General features: G+C 45.2%; 2 protein-coding genes across 4 annotated transcripts in view; both read left to right on the top strand.

The window, feature by feature from the left end:
- LOC118939569 (sterile alpha motif domain-containing protein 10-like) overlaps window positions 1-8,618 on the top strand; it is a 195,557-nt gene extending 186,939 nt beyond the window's left edge. Inside the window, exon 5 of the mRNA XM_036947529.1 lies at window positions 8,201-8,618. Within this exon, the coding sequence (XP_036803424.1) occupies window positions 8,201-8,223 (23 nt within the window). The 3' untranslated portion in view covers window positions 8,224-8,618. The remainder of the gene's footprint in view (window positions 1-8,200) is intronic.
- A 10,465-nt stretch (window positions 8,619-19,083) lies between these two features.
- Window positions 19,084-23,940, top strand: part of LOC110492495 (zinc finger protein 512B) — a 72,057-nt gene continuing 67,200 nt past the window's right edge. The window contains exons 1-3 of one of the 3 annotated variants that reach the window (XM_036947527.1): window positions 19,084-19,538; window positions 19,794-19,938; window positions 20,049-20,249. The gene's annotated coding sequence lies outside the window, so the exon portion shown is untranslated. Of the gene's footprint in view, window positions 19,539-19,793; window positions 20,250-23,940 lie in introns of all 3 variants that reach the window. The other 2 variants (XM_036947526.1, XM_036947525.1) reach the window with 2 other exon arrangements.

The following is a 23,940-nucleotide window of genomic DNA, read 5'->3' as shown; positions in this document are numbered from 1 at the left end:
CTGGTTGCTAAAGTTCCACACTGTTCACTCAATTTCAGTTTATGTGAGAAAACAAGCACTGAATAGTGTAGGGAATCACTGTACCATCTAAATTGCTTTGAAATATATTTTCAATCACAAAACAAAAAATATAGTTTTTACAGCTGTTTGAAGCTGGTGGACCAAAACCGAAAATAACTTTTATTTTGGTCCACTAGCATCAAAAAGCTGAAAAAACAATATTTTTTGTTATATTTTTTGTTATCACAGCGATTTAGATGATACAATGATGTGTGCCTGCCATCCCCTATAAATACCTGGGCCATAGCATCATTTTCTCAAGACTCTTCCCGAAGCTACAAGGCAACTGACAGCTGGACTAGCATAGTCCCTAGCTCAGAGAACTGTGGTAACTTGAGTAACCTTCATTCTATTTTTCTTGAGGGATTATGCTAGTCATTCAATGGGATGACAATAACAGAGTAAGTAGGTTCTCGTAAGATACAGCCTAGAGCAACACATCACTATAGGTGCTCAGCCCAACCACAGGTTACTTTGTTAGGGCGGAAGACGACCAAGGGGCAGGACCTTTTGTAAGAAGGCAATATTAGTCCTAGACGATAACACTCATCACTAACAGACAAACCATGGAGCTCGCCAACTCTCTTGGTAGAGGCGATGGCCACCAGAAATGCTCTTAAGACAGAGATGTTTAAAGTCTATAGCATTGAAGGGCGGTCTGGATAGTTCTCCAAGAACCAGATCCAAAACCCATTCGGGAACTGAGGAGACTCCTGAGGGGCGTAATTGACGGAAATCCCTTAAGAAATCTGGCCATAAGTGGGTGGCTTCCAAGCGGCCCATCCTGCTCTTTATCATGACATGATGAACTTGCTGCTGCATACACATTAAGTGTGGATGCAGCCCTGTCAGCATCAAACAAAGACCTTGAAAACTGGAGCAAGTTTCTGGAACAACCCCCTGCTCCCCACACCACACCACTGGCAGAACACACGCCACCTTGTGTCATAGGTTGACGTGGTGGAGGGGGCCCTGGCACTCTGTAAGATGTTAACAGAGGGCTCAAGATCTAAACCAGACCATTTCGCTGTTCAGTGAACATGCCCACAGCAGCAGGCAGGAGGGAATCACCTCTGCCTGTGACAATAGGTCCGGCCTCTGAGGTAGTTCCCATGCTGTCCCCGCTAGGAGTGCTCAACCAGTGGTGGCCCGCTTCATTCCTTGGACACAGTCAGACGAATATACCTGTTTTCCTTGGGATGGAAACCTTGAGCATTGAACTACATCTGCAGGGGTCTCAAGTGTAGGAGGCCCTGTGGGGTCAGAAGAGAGGCTACAGAGAGGAGACCCATCAGTCTCTGACACTGAAGAACAGTCACCTTCTGGTCTTGGACAAAAGGATTGAGATCTACAATTTTCTGGGCTCGCTCTTGGGTGAGGTGAGCCCTCATTGCAGACGAGTGGCTCCGCATGCACATGAACGTCACCGTTTGAGTGGGGACTAGGTGGCTTTTTTGCATGTTCATCCTGAGGACTAGCTCTGAGATGTGCTTCAGGAGAGATGTTTTGTCTGCTCCTGCCTGTTCTCGTGAATGAGCACAGATTAGCCATTCATCTAGGTAATTCAGTACCATCATCCCCTGTGATGTTAGGGGGGCTAGAGCGGCATGCATGCCTTCTGTGAATGTAGTTGGTGCCAAGGAGAGGAAGAAAGGTTGCACTTGGTACTCGTACGCCATGCCGTTGAAAGCAAAGCACAGGAACTTCCTGTAAGCCGGGTGGATCGGTACATGGAAGTAGTCATCTGTTAAGTTGACATTGCTGAACCACTGGCCTGTGCTAATATCCTGTAAGATGCGGGACAGAGATAGCATCTTGAAGAGGAGTGTTTTCAAGCACCGGTTGAAAAGCCTCAAGTCCTGGATGAGGCGAAAGCCACCCTCTTGGGGCTAGGAAATATAATCTATAGAACCCACTGTGCTGTTGTCTGATTGCATTCTTCTTCAGCAGGGAGGCAGTCTCCATCTGGAGAGCTTATCTTTTCAGGGGGTTGGCGGTTGTAGTTGACCAAACCCCTCTGGTGGCTAGCATCGGAAGTGGAGTTTGTACCGCTGTAATACTGTATCCAGCACCGAGGGGGACTCCACAGGCAGAAGCAACCAATGCCGGAGTCACACCCATCAGGACGACTGAGGAGGCCCGTCCTTCTATAGAGGGATGGTGCTTGTGGTGCCTCTGCCTGTGCTGATGGTGGTGCCACTGTTGACCTGGGGTCTGTTGACGTGGCTGATCAGGGCATTCCTGGTTAGGGGGAGGGCCCATGTGCCCTTTCAAGGCAGAGGAGAGCTGAGGTCTAGACTGCAATGGTCTTTGGGTAGGGTAATGGGGGGCAGGGGACCCAAGAAAAACTGCAGTCTTTCTGTCCTTCTGCAACTTGGCCTGGGGAAATGGGGAGGTCCATAAAGGGTTTCTTCACGGAGGTCAACATCTTTGTGTGTGAGAGCCAAAGCTGTCTGTGTTACAAGATGACCGTAGACAGGGGTTTTCCATTAGCACGTGACATCTCAGCATTTAAGAGGGAGAGGAGTATGGACACCTGAGTCATTTCAGCCATCTCAGGGTCACCGTTGATGGATAAGTGAGCTTTCAGACCATGCAGGTATGTCTGCAGCAGAGTGGTCGCATTCATAAGGCGAGCCACCATGGCCAAGGTCAGGAAGGTGTCCTTTAATTGGACATCAGCAGCCTGGTGAGGCCCCGGAGGACAGCAGGGAGACTTACCAATGATCTCCTTGTCTATGAGGACCATGGCCGCAACAATGGGGTCCATGACAGGGTATTCATCCAGTCCCAACTCCTCGGGGGAAGCCATGAAGTTCCATGGTTTGCATTGGCTTGAGACATGGAACCTTGAGTTCACATTATCCCAAGTTCCATGGCTTGCCTTGGCTTGAGACATGGAACCTTGAGTTCACATTAGCCCAAGTCTGACACAGTTCCTTGGGGAACTCGGGGCACTGAGGTATGTACACTCGGCCCGGTCTGCTGTTAAGGTCTGGTTTAATATCCAGAGCTTACAAAACCCTAGAGGAGAGCTGCTGCATACAGTGTGAACTGCAGAGGTGGGTGCTTCACTCTCAGCCCTCTCTGAGAACATGGATCGCTGACCCAGAACTGGCCTCAGAGGTCTCTTCGTCTAGGTCATTACCAGGAAAGATGGAGATAGCATCAGGATCCTGTCTTCAGTCTTCAACGGAGCCTGTCAGGCTGAGAGAGTGGAGATAGGAAGACAGAGAGGCTGCCTGGGCCTCCAACTCATCCAGAGTAGGTCCCCTGTCCTTCTTGGACTGCTTGGTGGGCGGGCCGCTGCTGAGCAGGGTTGTTTACGCTTGAGACCGCTCCCGGAGCCTCTAGTGTTTGTCTCCCTCATCATAGCTAATCGTGAATCGCATAGACGTGGGCCAAGAATAGCACAATACATGCAGTTGAAGGGGGACTCCACAGCCTAAATGGCATGCTCTAAACCCAGGCACATCAAACAGGTGGGATGGGCATCAGCCAAAGCCAAGCCAGCACTGCATTTATCGCAGTAGTATGGCATGGTGGATAATCTTCTCTATGTTTAGACAGAAGCAGAAATACAGATATGTCTTATAGAACAGATTATTTTTTAACACCCCTTTAATACTATACCAGGTGTAAGTATAAAGTAGTTCTGTTCTCAGGGCAATATGTGAATTAAGTAATAATATATTCTATGGATATCAGAATATATTAGGGAAATTCCACTGACAATCCCCAAAAGGTGAGGAGCCAGACTCAATTGACACAGTGACTGACTGTGTGAGGAGGGGTCTTTAAGAACAGACTGGCATGTGAAATTAGTGAGAGGCATGTGCTCTGAATCTCACTCTGCCACCGGCTACAGCTCGAGCCAGTAATGGGACTTTGCAAGCTAGTATGCGAAGACTGGACATTGAGGTGCGACTCGGCAATCACCCGTCCTACTTCTGGAAAGAAACATATTTAGCTACAGCTAGATAACACACAGTCTCCCCTCGCCTGGTTAGGCGCGATACCCAGCCTGAATCTTCAGAGGGAAGAGGCTAGCGTCCAGCTGAAGTGAACAAGCAACATGTAACGCAATTAGCCAGGAGGCTAACCAGTGGACAGAAACAGACAAGACAACAAAGCCATGTGCAGTGTACAGGTTGGCCCAACCCGTTCACCCTACTTCGTAGCACGGTGTCGACCTGTAAGAAAAAACTGAACCGGCTTCAAAACACTGCAGAGCAGTGTACTCCAAACACTCAGTGAACAACTCACTTAAAGAGTCTTCTACCCAACCCGTTCACCCTACTTCGTAGCACGGTGTCGACCTGTAAGAAAAAACTGAACCGGCTTCAAAACACTGCAGAGCAGTGTACTCCAAACACTCAGTGAACAACTCACTTAAAGAGTCTTCTACATTCACTTCTCGCTCACTTCCGGTTGCTGAAGGAAGAAAACAGGAAGTGATGCTAGGCGCCCTGGTATTTACAGGGGGTGGAGGGCATGCGCATCACTCCCGTGCCATAGAATTACTCTGAAATTAATCTTTATATCCCATTGATTGACTAGCATAGTCCCTCAAGTGAAATAGAACTGGGCTACATAATTGGGACAATGCCAAATAGCGAAGCTTCTGCGGTGGTGTTCAAATGTAGACTAAGTCGTTTTTGTTCTCCTTGCATTGATTATTGCATCATAGGCTACATCTTTGAAAACAGAAGGAGCTTCTTTTTTTCTACCAAAGTGAAGTTCTGTTTTCTCATTGAAAGTGTTTATTGTTCTCTTGGCCTTCGTCAGAGCTTTTAAACCATATTTTTATTTGTGAATATGTCGGCACCGGGGACACGGGATGTGTCGGCACCGGGGACACGGGATGTGTCGGCACCGGGGAAACGGGATGTTTCGACACCGGGGACACGGGATGTGTCGGCACCGGGGACGCGGGATGTGTCGGCACCGGGGACGCGGGATGTGTCGGCACCGGGGACGCGGGATGTGTCGGCACCGGGGACGCGGGATGTGTCGGCACCGGGGACGCGGGATGTGTCGGCACCGGGGACGCGGGATGTGTCGGCACCGGGGACACGGGATGTGTCGGCACCGGGGACACGGGATGTGTCGGCACCGGGGACACGGGATGTGTCGGCACCGGGGAAACGGGATGTGTCGGCACCGGGGAAACGGGATGTGTCGTCACCGGGGACGCGGGATGTGTCGGCACCGGGGACACGGGATGTGTCGGCACCGGGGAAACGGGATGTGTCGGCACCGGGGACACGGGATGTGTCGGCACCGGGGACACGGGATGTGTCGGCACCGGGGACACGGGATGTGTCGGCACCGGGGACACGGGATGTGTCGGCACCGGGGACACGGGATGTTTCGACACCGGGGACACGGGATGTGTCGGCACCGGGGACGCGGGATGTGTCGGCACCGGGGACGCGGGATGTGTCGGCACCGGGGACACGGGATGTGTCGGCACCGGGGAAACGGGATGTGTCGGCACCGGGGAAACGGGATGTATCGTCACCGGGGACGCGGGATGTGTCGGCACCGGGGACACGGGATTTGTCGGCACCGGGGAAACGGGATGTGTCGGCACCGGGGACACGGGATGTGTTGGCACCGGGGACACGGGATGTGTCGGCACCGGGGAAACGGGATGTGTCGGCACCGGGAACACGGGATGTGTCGGCACCGGGGACACGGGATGTGTCGGCACCGGGGACACGGGATTTGTCGGCACCGGGGACACGGGATGTGTCGGCACCGGGGAAACGGGATGTGTCTGCACCGGGGAAACGGGATGTGTCGGCACCGGGGACACGGGATGTGTCGGCACCGGGGACACGGGATGTGTCGGCACCGGGGACACGGGATGTGTCGGCACAGGGGAAACGGGATGTGTCGTCACCGGGGACGCGGGATGTGTCGGCACCGGGGACACGGGATGTGTCGGCACCGGGGACACGGGATGTGTCGGCACCGGGGAAACGGGATGTGTCGTCACCGGGGACGCGGGATGTGTCGGCACCGGGGAAACGAGATGTGTCTGCACCGGGGACACGTGATGTGTCGTTACCGGGGACACGGGATGTGTCGGCACCGGGGAAACGAGATGTGTCGGCACCGGGGACACGTGATGTGTCGTTACCGGGGACACGGGATGTGTCGGCACCGGGGAAACGAGATGTGTCGGCACCGGGGACACGTGATGTGTCGGCACCGGGGACACGGGATGTGTCGGCACCGAGGACACGGGATGTGTCGGCACCGGGGACACGGGATGTGTCGGCACCGGGGACACGGGATGTGTCGGCACCGGGGACACGGGATGTGTCGGCACCGGGGACACGGGATGTGTCGGCACCGGGGACACGGGATGTGGCTGCGTTATTGATGTCATGTTAATCAGGGTTTTTGATTTGAACGTATGGATTGTTTTAGTTTTGTAGGCTAAGTTACCTATTTCATTATTTACTTTATGGAACAAACCTTAGCAGTCATCCTGATCTCGTTCCCAATGATCAGTGCTTTAGTATGAAATGTTTTGGTGTGTATACAAGGCTATTTGATTCAAGTTATATATGTTACAGCACTTTGGTTTCACTAATAAATACAGTATTGTCTGTTTATGTCTCCAGTCCTTTTTAAATAGGTATAGGTCGAATGTAATAGTCTGCCAATAACCAGCCTCAGTAGGCCTATAACTCCATTCCTATTCTACTCAGAGTTTAGAGAAATTGGAAATGAGGCTCTTTAATGCGATGCATGTCTGTTGAATTTGGAAAATATCTTCCGCACTCGACCACGCTCCACCTACTCAGCCATTCAGGAACTACTACTGCGTTGCAGCCATGGCATACTGCATACTTTTCACTAAACTATACATGCTAAATAGTATGCAACGATGAGTACATAGTATGCAGTTTATGTATATAGTACGCTCTCTGTCCCTTCCTTCTGTCAACATGTCCTATTTCCTGTGAAGTAAGTGTGTGTGTGTGTGTGTGTGTGTGTACGTGTGTGTATGAGCGGTGCTTGAGTGGAACAAGCCATCTGCTCCATAATGCGGTAATTAGCAAAAAAAAAATTGAATGCCGTCATCCCCCCTCCCTGAAATGTTGTCAGCAACCCCTCAGTTGCCATGGGACGTCGCTGGGGTAACCTTGTCGCTAGGTTGCAACGTTCCTTTTGATTTTCTGTTGTTCCGTGTCCTGGTGGAGAGAGTTCTGTTCACAGTTCCATGCGCTGTCTGTCTGTCTGTCTGTCTGTCTGCCTGTCTGTCTGTCTGTCTGTCTGTCTGTCTGTCTGTCTGTCTGTCTGTCTGTCCGTCCGCTCGACTGAACTGAAATGTGAATTCACTGGGGCAGAAAGCATGACAGGCTCAGAAATAAAAAGGAACATGACATTTTTACCCAAACACAAATTTGCTCAGGAACCCCTTAGTCCTCATCTCCTCTTAGAAGATCTACATCTAAGAGATAGACCCCCTTTACCTGAACAAATCTCAAGCCCCCCTCAGTCCCATCTGCCTTTCTTTCTCTACCTGCTAACTCCTTCTCTCCCCCTCTCTTTGTCTCAGGGCTGATTCTCTCCAATATCATGTTAGATCTGCCTGTGTATTAGAGACAGTGATAACTCAAATGTCTCCTTCTTCTTTTATATTCCTCCAATGTAAAAATATAGTTTGTTGTCATTTGAGGCCGGTGTAAAAGTGAATCACAGAAACCAATCGGTCACGCCTATGGGTCATAGACGTCAATGACTTTCATATGAGAATGGTTTAAGGCATAGAGAGAATGTGAACCAGAGGTTTCACTCTACAGACTGATGGTTCAGAAATAATTCTTAATGCAACTGGGTTGTTGACAGATAAGACAGGGTTTGAAGAGAGGGCAGACAGAGGCAGGTGATCTGGATGGCTCAGTATGTGTGTGTGTGTGTGTGTGTGTGTGTGTGTGTGTGTGTGTGTGTGTGTGTGTGTGTGTGTGTGTGTGTGTGTGTGTGTGTGTGTGTGTGTGTTGTTGGAGTTGAGCATTATGGTGTGAAAGACAGTGATGCCAATCCAACTCCAAACCCCACTGTTTTCCTTGTATTCATATCTCTCTCTTTCTCTCTGTCTCTCCTCTCCCTCTCCCTGCAGCCTCCTTTGGAAACATCTCTTAGCTCATCCCTCCGTCCGTTTGGCAGCCCTCACTCTCCTCTGCTATTTCCAGTAGCCATGGAAGGACCTGCTCACTCCAGATATGTGAACGCAGAATAGGGCTGTGAGAGGAGGGAAGAAAGGAGGGGAGAGAGGACAGAAAAGAAGAGAGAAGAGGAGTCTTTAGACTACATGCCAAACACACTGAAGGAGGTTTCCCATTCAACAAGGCCAAACTGGTTTAAATGATGAGAGAGAGAGAGAGAGAGAGAGAGAGAGAGAGAGAGAGAGAGAGAGAGAGAGAGAGAGAGAGAGAGGTGCTGAATACAAGGGCACACACTGTAACATAGATATAAGATGTTTGAAAGGATATTGACAATGTAGACCAATGAGATCTTAACTACAACAGATTCCCTCCTTTCTGGTTTATTGTTTTGTTTTGGGGTGTAGAGAGGAGTATTGTTACTGATCAATTACTGTAGTTCATTATGGTGGCTGCATTACTCCAAGGTTGGTGGAAAGCAAATGCAGCAAACTACTGAATGTCAATGTCTCTGTATCATACTCACATCACCACCCGACTGTTCACAATGTTTCTTTTCCTCTCAGGATTTTCATTTTGGAATATGTATTTATAGTTTTGATAGCTCTAATTCATACAGTATAAAGTATATATACTCTTGCCTTCATTAGCACCCTCTCCCCATAGCACATTCTCTTCCTTTAATCTCTTTTATAAAGCCTTGTCTTCACAATGTACAGAATGTCACCCCCGAAATCATGTCTTTGTACTGTAAATGAACCATGTCTATGACAAACATACACAGAACCAGTCAAAAATTGGGACACACCTACTCATTCAAGGGTTTTTCTTTATTTTTACTATTTTTACATTGTAGAATATTGGTGAAGACATCAAAACTATGAAATGACACGTGAAAAAATGTAGAAACCAACAAAGTGTTAAACAAATCTAAATATATTTTCTAATTTGGATTCTTGAAAGTAGCCACCCTTTTCCTTAATGACAGCTTTAAACACTCTTGGCATTCTTTCATCCAGCTTCATGACGAATGCTTTTCCAACAGTCTTGAAGGAGTTCCCACATATGCTGAGCACCTGTTGGCTGTTTTCCTGTCACTCTGCGGTCCAACTCATCCCAAACCATCTCAATTGGGTTGAGGTCGGGTGATTGTGGAGGCCAGGTCATCTGATACAGCACTCCATCACCCTTCTTCTTGGTCAAATAGCCCTTACACAGCCTGGAGGTGTGTTGGGTATTGTCCTGTTGAAAACATATTATAGTCCCACTAAGTGCAAACCAGATGGGATGGTATATCTCTGCAGAATGCTGTGGTAGCCATGCTGGTTAAGTGTGCCTTGAATTCGAAATAAATCACTGACAATGTCACCAGCAAAGCCCCCCACACCATCACACCTCCTCCTCCATACTTCACGGTGGGAACCACACATGCGGAGATCCTCCGTTCACCTGCTCTGTGTCTCACAAAGACACAGTGTTTATTTGGGCTGTAAGCTGAGGTGCAGTTAACTCTAATGAACTTATCCTATGCAGCAGAGGTAACTCTGGGTCTTCCTTTCCGAGCCAGTTTCATCATAGCGCTTGATGGTTTTTACGACTACACTTGAAGAAACTTTAAAAGTTATTGAAATGTTCTGGACTAACGGACCGTCAAGTCTTAAAGTAATGATGGACTGTCTTTTCTCTTTGCTTATTTGAGCTGTTATTGTCGTAATATGGACTTGATCTTTTACCGAATAGGGCCATCTTCTGTATACCACCCCTACCTTGTCACAACACAACTGATTGGATCAAACGCATTAACGAAAGAAATTCCACAAATGTACTTTTAACAAGGCAAACCTGTTAATTGAAATGCTTTCTAGGTAAATACCTCATGAAGCTGGTTGAGAGAATGCCAAGAGTGTGTAAAGTTGTCATCAAGCCAAAGGGTGGCTACTTTGAAGAATCTCAAATATAAAATATATTTTGATTTGTTTAACACTTTTTTGGTTACTGCATGATTCCATATGTGTTATTTCATAGTTTATGTCTTCCCTATTATTCTACAATCTAGAAAATAGTAAAAATAAAGAAAAACCCTTGAATGAGTTGGTGTATCCAAACTTTTGACTGGCACTGTATATTATTTGAACGTTCTAGAGGAACATAAGCTGTAGACCTGAATATAATGTAGACCTATACCTTTAGCATTTTATAAACAGAGGATTTTGATAGGTCATGCTATGACAGATGTTTGCTGTGATTGTTTCTGCCCTAGCTGTATTTGATAAAGCAATAATCAGAGATGTAGCTGGCCAAAAGCAATGGTTATATTCTACTAGTATGAGTCAAATGCCTACATCTCCCATGATGCAGTAGAAGTATACTGTAGTTACAACTCCATTGTGTAAAAATAATCAATTTTTGTGTGTTTCTCATAACACCAGAAGTGCACAACTCCAGTTCTCGAGGGCTCCTATCCTGCTGGTCTCTCTCTCTCTCTCTCTCTCTCTCTTTCTCTCTTTCTCTCTCTCTCTCATTGATCAGTTAGTGTAACTAATTGACTATAGATTCCACACACCTGGTAGCCCAAGGAATCAACTTGTCATTGAAAGGGAGCATATGGTGTATACTGTTCGCCCTGGAGGACTGAAGCTATGCACCTCCACCCTACACCATGTCTCTCATTGATAGCTATACATATTACAGAGATTATTGAGAGGAACCAGACCAGCTGCCTGCTATTACTGTCACACTGTGAATCCAGACACCTTTACTGTGCTTCATAAACATACCAGAAATCACATACTCAGCATGAGCGTAACTAAAGATCCTCTGAAGAAAGCAACATGGGCCAATACACAGGTAACTGACAAAATGAAGGAAATGCTTGAGTAAATGAGAGATACAAAGTATATTTGAAAGCAGGTGCTTCCACAAAGGTGTGGTTCCTGAGTTAATTGAGCAATTAACATCTCATCATGCTTAGGTGTCATGTATACAAATCCTCAGTTGACCGTTACTTCGGCTACCATGGCTAGAAGGAAAGATCTCAGTGAGTCTCAAATGAGCATAGGGGGTTTAAAGTGTGTGTGTGTGTGTGTGTGTGTGTGTGTGTGTGTGTGTGTGTGTGTGTGTGTGTGTGTCAGTCACCAGATCTCAACCCAATTGAACACTTGTGGTAGATTCTGGAGCGGCGCCTGAGACAGCGTTTTCCACTATCAACAAAACACCAAATTTCTCCTGGAAGAATGGTGTCACATCCCTCTACTAGAGTTCCAGACAATCTATGCCAAGGCACATTGAAGCTATTCTGGTGGCTGGTGATGCCCCAACCATGCAACTTCATCTCACACTTTCACTTTGAGATTTGACGTAATTGGATGAATGTCAATGTTTTTTGACCCATTTATTCCCAACGCTCTATTTGACACTTTATTTAGGTGTTTCCTTTATTTTGACAGTTACATGTACAGTATGTGTTTTTGTTTCATTACGAAAATGAAGGTTACATTTTCAGAATTGATGTTGAAGGGGAGCAGGTCTTCTATGGTTGAGCATAGAACTATTCTGGGGAACAGGCTACCCACTGGGCACACATGTTGAATCAACGTTGTTTCCATGTCATTTCAATTAAATTACTTTGAACCAACGTGGAATAGACGTTGAATTGACATCTGTAACCAGTGGGAAGGCTCCCATCCTTTCCTCCCTTCCCGCCCTCAATCCCTCCCTCTACCCCTCCCTCAATCCCTCCATCTACCCCTCCCTCTATCCCTTCCTCTATCCCTCTCTCTATCCCTCCCTATCTCTATCCCTCTCTCTATCCCTCCCTATCTCTATCCCTCCCTCTACCCCTCACTATCCCTCTCGCTATCCCTCCCTATCTCTATCCCTCCCTCTATCCCTCCCTCTACCCCTCCCTCTATCCCTCCCGCTATCCCTCCCTCTATCCCTCCCTCTATCCCTCCCTCTATCCCTCCCGCTATCCCTCCCTCTATCCCTCCCTCTACCCCTCCCTCTATCCCTCCCTCTATCCCTCCCGCTATCCCTCCCTCTATCCCTCCCTCTATCCCTCCCTCTATCCCTCCCGCTATCCCTCCCTCTATCCCTCCCTCTACCCCTCCCTCTATCCCTCCCTCTACCCCTCCCTCTACCCCTCCCTCTACCCCTCCCTCTATCCCTCCCTCTACCCCTCCCTCTACCCCTCCCTCTACCCCTCCCTCTATCCCTCTATCCCTCCCTCTACCCCTCCCTCTACCCCTCCCTCTATCTCTCCCTCTACCCCTCCCTCTATCCCTCCCTCTATCCCTCCCGCTATCCCTCCCTCTATCCCTCCCTCTATCCCTCCCTCTATCCCTCCCGCTATCCCTCCCTCTACCCCTCCCTCTACCCCTCCCTCTATCCCTCCCTCTACCCCTCCCTCTATCCCTCCCTCTACCCCTCCCTCTATCCCTCCCTCTACCCCTCCCTCTATCCCTCCCTCTACCCCTCCCTCTATCCCTCCCTCTATCCCTCCCTCTACCCCTCCCTCTATCCCTCCCTCTACCCCTCCCTCTACCCCTCCCTCTATCCCTCCCTCTATCCCTCCCTCTATCCCTCCCTCTACCCCTCCCTCTACCCCTCCCTCTATCCCTCCCTCTACCCCTCCCTCTATCCCTCCCTCTACCCCTCCCTCTACCCCTCCCTCTACCCCTCCCTCTACACCTCCCTCTACCCCTCCCTCTACCCCTCCCTCTATCCCTCCCTCTATCCCTCCCTCTATCCCTCCCTCTATCCCTCCCTCTACCCCTCCCTCTATCCCTCCCTCTACCCCTCCCTCTATCCCTCCCTTCAGTTGACAAGGACTGTCTGAATGAGGAAACAACTTGACTGTTAAGTGGAAAATACACTGTTATACATTTGTAGATGTGTACAGACACTTCTATTATTTGTTTGTTTACTTTTTCAGATCAAGGATGGGGTTGTTTGTTTTCGATATGTTAAGGAAAAGGGTTTTAAAGATATGATTATTTACTTGCTGTACAGATGTTAAGAAGAGATATGGAATATGGAGAATTTTTTTTAAATAAAGTAATGCATATTCATGAGATGTATGTTGCTTATCATAATATAACAGTCACGCAATTGCAGCTACACATACCTTCACATATACACACCTTCTCTCAACCATTGGTGCTGTGGACCGAATAAGACGTCGGTAAGTGGCTGAAGAAACACACAACTATCTGACCTACGTAGAAGCCTTCTCCCACCATGCTATCACAGGTAGTGTAACACACACATTTTCTCTCTGTTTTTGGTGCAGCTGTGGCTGTCTGTGTTAGGGATTGGTGCAGGGAAGCTGGTTAATTAATACTCTCCCCCTCCATTATCTTTGTGTCTCTATGCTCTGTTCTAATCTCTCCCTGGTCCTTGTTCTCCATCAAACACACACTCACACATCCCTCTTTCTTCTCCCCAGGCCCGACCTCAATTGAGTGCAGTCCTGCTTTTGTTGAAGCAGAGCGAAACAGATTCACTTCTGCAGTCCTCTTCCCTAAACCACAACAGCACTCTCAGATAAACTGCTTTGGTCGTGACCGCAGGACTCTAACCTCTCTACCTTACCTTCTACACTTTCTCTCTTTTAACTAAAGGATCGGTGGGTCCCCCGCAGGACGGTTGAGCTAACGTAGGCTAATGCGATTAGCCCGAGGTTGTAAGTAACAAGAACATTTCCCAGGACATAGACATATCTGATATGGGCAGAAAGAATAAATTCTTGTTAATCTAACTGCACTGTCCAATTTACAGTAGCTATTACAGTGAAATAATACCATGTTATTGTTTGAGGAGAGTGCACAGTTATGAACTTGAAAAAGCATTAATACATGAATTAGGCACATTTGGTGAGTCTTGATACAACATTTTGAACAGAAATGCAATGGTTCATTGGATCAGTCTAAATCTTTGCACATACACTGCTGCCATTTGGTGGCCAAAATCTAAATTGTAACTGGGCTGGAATATGGCCTTTCTCTTGCATTTCAAAGATGATGGTACAAAAAAATACCAACAAAATGCATGTTTTTTTCTTTGCATTATCTTTTACCAGATCTAATGTGTTATATTCTCCTACATTAATTTCACATTTCCACAAACTTCAAAGTGTTTCCTTTCAAATGGTATCAAGAATATGCATATCCTTGCATCAGGTCATGAGCTACAGGCAGTTAGATTTGGGCATGTCATTTTAGGTGAAAATTGAAAAAAAGGGCTAATCCTACTGTTCTTTCTACTGGAGAGACAGGGCACTGAGAGAATAAATACTCCTGAATTGTGTTATTAACGTGTTGTTTCTGCTGGAGAGACAGGGCACTGAGAGAATAAATACTCATGAGTTGTGTTATTAACGTGTTGTTTCTGCTGGAGAGACAGGGCACTGAGAGAATAAATACTCCTGAGTTGTGTTATTAACGTGTTGTTTCTGCTGGAGTGACAGGGCACTGAAAGAATAAATACTCCTGAATTGTGTTATTAACTCTCTCTTTTAACTCTTACCTCTTCTAACTCTCTCTTTTAACCCTCCTTCTAATTATCTCTTTTAACTCTATCTTTTAATTCTCTATTTTTTAAATCTCTCTCTCTTCTTACTCTCTCTCTTAGCTCTCTTTTTTTTAAACTCTTATCTCTTCTAACTCTCTCTTAACTCTTATCTCTTCTAACTATCTCTTTTAACTCTCTCTTCTAACTTTCTCTTTTAATTCTCACTCTCTTTTAACTCTTCTCTTTTAACTCTCTATCTCTTTTAACTCTCTCTATTAGCTCTCTTTAAAAAAAACTCTTATCTCTTCTAACTCTCTCTTTTAACTCTTATCTCTTCTAACTCTTCTAACTCTTCTTATCTCTTCTAACTCTTCTTGTTTTTCAATCAACCAACAAAACACATTCCACATTCACAGATGTGACAGGCTTAAAAAAATAAAATGTCAAAAAATATAATAATAATACATTTGAAAAAATAAAAAAATAAAATACAATTAAAATGAAAGATTAAAGTCAAATAAAAACACTTAATCTGTTTTCATTCTATGGAGTCTCAAAGGAGTATAATAACATTTGTAAAAAAAATTGTAATTAGATTCTTTCATTTTTACATTGGTAGAGGAGTAGTCGCAAACCTCCGCCCATAACTCATCACTGATAGTCAGACCAAGGTCCTTTTCCCAGATTATTTTCAAAGGAGTAAAGGAGGAGCCTCCTTTCTCAGAAAGGAGTCTATAGATATAAGATATTTTGCCTTTAATGGATTGTGCTGTGACAAGAAGGGTTTCAACTTCATTCAACTGAGTTCTAAAACTCCTCTTGGAGGTAAATGAAGAAATTACATGTCTAATTTGAAGATATTTTAAAAAAAAAATGGGATCTTGGCACATCGAATTCACTGCAGAGCTCTTGAAAGGATTTCAGTGTAGTGGTTTTCTGATGAAATAGGTCTGAAAAGGTCCTGATTCCTAGAGTATGCCAAAGATTAAAGTTGGCATCCCTCAGGGCTTTTGGCAAGTCTGGGTTGCCTACTATAGGTGAGTGAGAACATATTTGGGAGGAAATGTCTCTCTCTCTCTTTTAACTCTATCTCTTCTTACTCTCTCTCTTAGATCTCTTTTTTAACTCGTATCTCTTCTAACTCTCTCTTTTAACTCTATCTTGTAACTCTTATCTCTTCTAACTCTCTCTTTTAACTTGTCTTTTAACTCTCTCTATTTTAAATCTCTCTTAACTCTCTCTCCTCTTACACTCTCTCTTAGCTCTTTTTAAAAACTATCTCTTCTAACTCTCGCTTCTAACTATCGTTTAACTCTCTCTCTTTTAACTATATTTTAACTCTCTCTCACTCTTGCTCTGCCTCTGTTTCTCAGCCTCTCTCTACCTTTGTAGATCTGTCTCTCCTTATCTCCCTCTATCTGCCGCTCCCTTTATCTTTCTTGATCTTCCTCTCCCTCTATCTTCCTCTGTTTTTCTCTTTCTCTGCAACTGGCTTCACACTGTCTATGGTGAGATAGACCATTATTGAAGAAAGTCGGGGCAGTTGGCTAGGACAAATTAGATAGGACAATTAGATGGCCATTATTTAATATTCCTCTATTTTCACTTCTCCTTTCTCTGGTAACGGTCTGGTGAGGTCTCTCTCTATTCCTCCTTCTGCCCCTGTTCTGTTGTCTGGTGCCCTAGGGAGAGATGTTTACACAGAAAATAGAAGGAGAGAGTGGTAGAGGAAAAATTGATAGAATAGAGAGATATACAAAAGGATTGGAATAGATGGAGATGAAAAGAGAGAAAACAGGATGGACAGAAACATTTAAATGAGAAACAGAGGAAGTGAGGGAGGGAGAAAGGAAAAATCAGAGATGGAGAGGGAGGGAGGACGTCACACCTGTCCAAACGAAGCGTGTCTGGCACCTTGCACCTGCGCCCCCACCTGTCACTCAGTGGCTGAGTCATGTTAGTGAATACTAAGCAGTTTATCCTGCCACCATCCTGCCTCGCTGGCTGTCTGGCTTACTGCTGGGAGACAATTACTGGGTGATACCAAGCATCTCCCTGCCTAATTACATGTAAATCTTTATCATATGGATGGTTCTATGGTAAACAGGTCCTGTCAGCTATGTGACGTCTCATTATGGGTGGAAAGGTAGAGGTGATAGAGTGCAGGCAGTTAGGGAGAAGGACTCTAAGTGTTTATAACCTCAGCTTATGTGTTATTTTCTCTCCCTATCTCTCTTTCTTATTCCATCCTTTCTTATTTCTCTCTCTCTCTCTCTCCTCAGATATAAATGAGCTTAGTGATGCCCAAGGAGGTTTGGAGGTCTGTGTTTCTTAAACAGTGGCTTCTAAATCATGGTTGCTATTCTTTAATCCCACAACACGTTCTCACTTCTCTTTCTGCCTCTGTCACACAGAAGGACTGAGTATCCATTTGAAACCTCATTGCTTGACGCCACATGCAGAGTAGAACACAGTTTCCCTCTAGTTGCCAGGTTGGCCACCTGACAGCTTTTATTAACTATTAACCAGGCTTGTGCCTGCTCAGCAGAGAAAGAGAGGAGTAAATCACTGTAAGGGATTCATGGTCTGTCAACCAGGATCCTGCAATAACCATTCAGTTAGGTTACATTAGAACACAGAGCAGGGGAACAGTAGGACGTAGCTCCATACACTGGGATAGTACTGTTGCTCCGAGGAATTTATTGACTGCCATCAACCTGTGGTCTAATATTTTGTAAGAGAGGAAGAAGATTGATGAGCAGGGTCTACCCTCCCCATTTATTTGAGATTGAGTCCTGCGGATTTCTCCTAATGTGTCTGTGGGATATACTCATCTGGGGTCATTTTTTTGCCACTTCAATCCCCAAAGATTAGGTCTTTTTTTTTTGTCTCCTCTGCTATATTCTAATGGGAAACACCATCAATGTGTTTATCTCAAACTGCAAACCGAGATCCTACCCCAGCACTTTCTAACAGTATTTAAAAACTAGGTACCAGGGTACTTTCAGTAACTGGCGACTAGTTCTACTCAGTGGACAGCCATCAATAAGGACACATGTTTTCCAGTGGTCATATGACAATGTAGCCGACTATATTTCAGTCTTACAGAACCCAGTAGTGAGGCAACACTTCCATCTACTGGATATCTAATGTATGAACATTTCATGTGAGGGGTAGATAAAAAATGTTTTTAATAATTATCTTGGAGCAGTTAGAGAATCTGAATGTAGCTCCCCACTGTGAAGCTCTAATGCAATGGATGAATAGCAGGTGAAAAGGTGGCAGGTTTTGGTCATGTTATCTGTCCCTCTACAAACCATTTCTAATCAGCTGAGAGGAAGGCTGCATTCACACAGGCAGCCAAATTCTGATATTATTTTTCCACTAATTGATCTTTTGACCAATCACGTCAGAACTTTCGCAAAAGACCAATTCGTTTAAAAAATATTTTCTGAATTAGGCCGCCTGTCTAAACGCAGCCAAAGAGAAACAGAGAAGGAATATATATATACATATATATATATATACATATATATTTTTAGAGAAGGAAATGGGATTAAAGAAATTAAAACTGCATCCTTAATCATTCCCTCCTTGACGTAGACCTAACATAACTGATCTAATGTAATTGGACAAGTGAAAGCAAGGGCACCACCATATTGCTTTCACTGTCCAGTCATGTCTCATCAGTAACTACTTCAGAGTGGTCGAAAGGAAGGATACATTTTATATACTGTACCTTGCTTGGGCTCTGACGTTGCCGGGCCCTAAAATGAGTACACCCTGCCCTCTTGTGGTGGTTTAGGGGAACAGCCAGTGTACATGGTTTACGTCATTGTTTCTGATGATTTCCACTTATAAAAAATATTAGGTCATGCTGACTGGCACCAATCACATCTGAGAGAGTCTCCTCTGGTTGTGTGAGCCCACTGTAAGTGGCTATGATTCAGTGGCTGCATGAGTGAGGGCCACGTGTTATACATATCATATCAGAGTATAATGGGGAACATTTAGCTGCTCTTGCAGAAGCTTGCTGATTTAGTATTAGCAATAATAATAATTCATTAGTGGGCAAAATATGAGAAACTTTCAAAACAAGTGACCTTGGTTCTCGACATTGCATTAGCCTTCACTGTGTTGGAATAAAATGACAGATCAGCAATGCCCAACCATAACAGTCTACATCATCTAACAACCTATTTAACATCCCATATTAAATCGATTGATCCGTTTCTGATAGAGCAGAATAGGTAGCCTATAGCCGATTCTACTCTGCCCCAGCGTCACTATGCAAGTTTCGATTGCTATAGTCTACGAGTGGACTATTATTTGGATTGCCTTGGACTGGCATGAAATCGACGAAACAGCACAACGACAATTGACAATCTAAGGCTGTGCGCAGTTGACTCCCTGAATATTAACGATAAAGGTCGGATGATAATTTAGTAGCCTAACATTACCAGATTAAAACGTTTAGTGAGGCTGTTTTTAAGAATTTATCCTAACCCTTTTTCGTCATGACCACACGGCGTTACATCGGATGAGCCTCATCAAACCGTCAGTTTGGTATCGATACAAAATCGGGTTTATTAGGCAAAAACCCCGAATATTATTTGCGCGATAAAAAATAATAATAACGCGAGAGTTTGCAAGTTGCCAGAAGACTGTAGTTGCAGCTGTCAAAGGAAGAGTGGATACGCGCATGACTCAACACACATTACTGTAGCCTATTACTGTACACGGCCGCGAAGATAATTTCCGTATAAAACCCGAAATAATCCCGAGGTAAGGAACCGCAGACTGCACCGAAAGCGACCGAGGTCGAATCTTTTAATTCCTTTTTTCCTCTGGTTCATTTTATTTTACTCTAACCAACTCGCTTGCAGCTGTTGAAAATTACTGCACTAAACATATTTTTGTGACTCCCTTTAGCTCCAGCCATTGCAAGGATTTTTTTTTTTACTCCTCCTTCATATTAAAGTCGCCATTTTGCTTCACTGCCTATATAAAACCTTCTTGTATTTTAATGTTTTCTTCAAGGAGTCGGAGACGTCTCTATCTTTCCTGCGTGTCTCCTGATATTCACATTTCTTGAGTTTTCCAACGAGACGATTGAGATTAAAGAAGTGCCTCGTGGTTGCCATATTAATGCACGAAAGGGGGAAAAGTGGATGCTGGAAATAAGGTGAACGTCTTTAGGATTTTAATTGGCATCTCCTTTCCCCCCCTCCTCCTCCCTCTTCCTCATCTTCTTCATCTCTCCTCGTCTTTCCTCGGATTCAAAACGAGGACTAGGCGCGTGGCTAACGACCGTGACGACTGTCAGTCCGTCTCCATCGAAGCCCCCGACCAGACCCGCTTGGAACAGCAGGTGTGATGGCCATGTAAGACCGGGAAAGGCGCATATACCGCGCGAGGTGTAGCCCTACCGCCTGACCCCACGTGGGTGACCCCGGCCACCCGGCGGCTCGTGTTGGGTGACTCCCGACATTGCAGGTAGGTGTGGCCTTCTAGAACCCCATGTCCCTATTATTAATCAACGGCACAGTAAACATTGTAGCCAGCAGCATTCGAATGCACCAATGTAGCAATCGAAACAGTCCACAAACAATGTTGCTGCAATGTAACCATCTTCAATTAGAGGAGACAGAAGCAAGTCAAACTGCTGTTGCAGCCTGTGACCTAGGAGGTGAATAGGGCAATTTGTCTGTGCAGCCTTCAAACATCAAGTGTTTTTGTGTGTAAGTGCTCAATTCCAAAATACCCCAGTTCTTTCACTTTGCAGCTGTTTCTGGGGTTCTGCTTTGGTTTCAGCCAGCTGTATGATGTACTGATTTATAACTGTCATGACTAGGTTAGTAGACTATCAAATGTATGCCACACTGCTAAAGTAGCGGGATAATAGCCTATAGCTGTGATGTAGTAGTAACAGTGTTGTAGTATGACAGTAATAAAGTGGGATTACTTAACTCAGAACCTGTGTGTGTGTGTGTGTATGTGTGTGTGTGTGTGTGTGTGTCTTATCTCCCTGCCAGTAACGGTGCCTTGACTCTGTGTGGAAGTTGTGCATTCACTGCTCTGGGTGTATAGTAAGCTACTGTGAATATATAATAAAATAACATTTAGTTGAATTAAAAACTGTAATGCAAATCAGAAAATCAATAAAAATGAATTTGTTTTAGTGTCAATAATATTATAGACATGACAATGAGGGCAAGTCACAATAGGGACACAATAGACCGTGTACATATACAGTATCAGTAGAGAACGGCTCATAAATATGGCTGGAATGGAGTCAATGAAATGGTATCAAACACATGGAAACCACCTCTTTTATGTTTTTTTGTACCATTCTGATGACTCCCTTCCAGCCATTATTATGAGCTATCCACCCCTCAGCAGCCTCCACCGAAATATACTGTATGTATATCTTAGGACAGTGAATGTGGATAATGTCTGTCTGGCTCTCTGGCCTATTTTACAAATCTTGTATCACACCCTCATCCCTGCTTCTCTAGTAGTATGGATCTACCCATATCTTTACAGAGGAAGAAGTAAAACCTGGTTTGAGCAATATTCCTCCCTTGCCTTGTAATACACATGGTCCAGGGCGTGTGTGTGTTTATGCATGTCCAACTAGCTCTCACAGTCTCACATCAGAATTAGACGTTCATCCATGTTGCTCAAACGTCAATGTTCAAAGTGTTTAACTTCTTATGGCTGAGATCCCGCTAACGGGATCGATATGACAACAGCCAGTGAAAGTGCAGGGCACCAAATTCAAACAACAGAAATCTCATAATTAAAATTCCTCAAACATACAAGTATTTTACACCATTTTAAAGATAAACTTGTTGTTAATCCCACCACCGTGTCCGATTTCAAAAAGGCTTTACGACGAAAGCACACCAAATGATTATGTTAGGTCAGTACCTAGTCACAGAAAAACACAGCCATTTTTCCAGCCAAAGAGAGGAGTCACAAAACGCAGAAATGGAGATAAAATTAATCACTAACCTTTGATGATCTTCATCAGATGACAATCATAGGACTTCATGTTACACAATACATGTATGTTTTGTTCGATAAAGTTCATATTTATATCCAAAGATCTGAGTTTACATTGGCGTGCTATGTTCAGTAATGTTTTGCTTCCAAAACATCCGGTGATTTTGCAGAGAGCCACATCAATTTACAGAAATACTCATAATAAACATTGATAAAAGATACAAGTGTTATGCATGGAACTTTAGATAAGCTTCTCCTTAATGCAACCGCTGTGTCAGATTTCAAAATAACTTTACGGAAAAAGCACACCATGCTATAATCTGAGTACGGCGCTCAGACATAAAAACAAGCCCAACAGATACCCGCCATGTTGTGGAGTCAACAGAAGTCAGAAATAGCATTATAAATATTCACTTACCTTTGATGATCTTCATCAGAATGCACTCCCAGGAATCACAGTTCCACAATAAATGTTTGTTTTGTTTGATAAAGTCCATCAGTTATGTCCAAATACCTCCTTTTTGTTTGCGCGTTTAGTTCACAAATCAATATTCACGACGTGCAGGCCAGACGAAAAGTCAAAAAGTTCCGTTACAGTTGGTAGAAACATGTCAAACGATGTATAGAATCAATCTTTAGGATGTTTTAAAATAAATCTTCAATAATGTTTCAACTGGAGAATTCCTTTGTCTTTAGAAATGCAATAGAACGCAGCTACCTGACTGAGCTCATGACATTCTGCCAGACCTCTTACTCAATCAGCTCTTATTGTCTCCTCCTTCACAGTAGAAGCCTCAAACAAGGTTCTAAAGACTGTTGACATCTAGTGGAATCCTGGTTGGATTTTTTTCTCAGGTTTTTGCCTGCCATATGAGTTCTGTTATACTCACAGACATCATTCAAACTGTTTTAGCAACTTGAGTGTTTTCTATCCAAATCTACTAATAATATGCATATCTTAGCTTCTGGGCCTGAGTAGCAGGCAGTTTACTCTGGGCACCTTATTCATCCAAGCTACTCAATACTGCCCCCAGCCATAAGAAGTTTTAAGGTTAAGTTTAGACATTAACTCAGAATTTTTAAGGTTAAGTTTAGGGATTAACTCCAAAATGTTAAGGTTAGGCATTAACTGAATGGTTAAGGTAAGGGTTAAGTTTAGACATTAACTGAATGGTTGAGGTAAGGGTTTAGGTTTGGGATATCTTTGTCGCTGGATTCAAACTTGAAACCTTTGGAATCAGACACAGATGCTTATACCCATCCTCCATCCCTGTCCACCACGCTCACTAGGGGTAGTGGCTGTCATCTCAACCACACTGCACACTGCCCTAACCCATCTGGAGAAGAGGAATACCTACGTTAGAATGCTGTTCATCGACTACAGCTCAGCATTTAACACCATAGTACCCTCCAAGCTCGTCATCAAGCTCGAGACCCTGGGTCTCGACCCCGCCCTGGGCAAATGGGTACTGGACTTCCTGACGGGCCGCCCCCAGGTGATGTGGGTAGGTAACAACATCTCCACCCAGCTGATCCTCAACACTGGGGCCCCACAAGGGTGCGTTCTAAGCCCTCTCCTGTACTCCCTGTTCACCCACGACTGCGTGGCCATGCACGCCTCCAACTCAATCATCAAGTTTGCGGACGACACTACAGTGGTAGGCTTGATTACCAACAACGACGAGACGGCCTACAGGGAGGAGGTGAGGGCCCTCGGAGTGTGGTGTCAGGAAAATAACCTCACACTCAACGTCAACAAAACTAAGGAGATGATTGTGGACTTCAGGAAACAGCAGAGGGAACACCACCCTATCCACATCGATGGAACAGTAGTGGAGAGGGTAGAAAGTTTTAAGTTCCTCGGCATACACATCACAGACAAACTGAATTGGTCCACTCACACAGACAGCATCGTGAAGAAGGCGCAGCAGCGCCTCTTCAACCTCAGGAGGCTGAAGAAATTCGGTTTGTCACCAAAAGCACTCACAAACTTCTACAGATGCACAATCGAGAGCATCCTGGCGGGCTGTATCACCGCCTGGTACGGCAACTGCTCCGCCCACAACCGTAAGGCTTTCCAGAGGGTAGTGAGGTCTGCACAACGCATCACCGGGGGCAAACTACCTGCCCTCCAGGACACCTACACCACCCGATGTTACAGGAAGGCCATAAAGATCAT

This window comes from Oncorhynchus mykiss, chromosome 16 (assembly GCF_013265735.2).
Source record: "Oncorhynchus mykiss isolate Arlee chromosome 16, USDA_OmykA_1.1, whole genome shotgun sequence".
Taxonomy (NCBI): domain Eukaryota; kingdom Metazoa; phylum Chordata; class Actinopteri; order Salmoniformes; family Salmonidae; genus Oncorhynchus; species Oncorhynchus mykiss.
The sequence above is the reverse complement of the archived record's forward strand: the minus strand, read 5'-3'. Positions and strand labels throughout refer to the sequence as shown.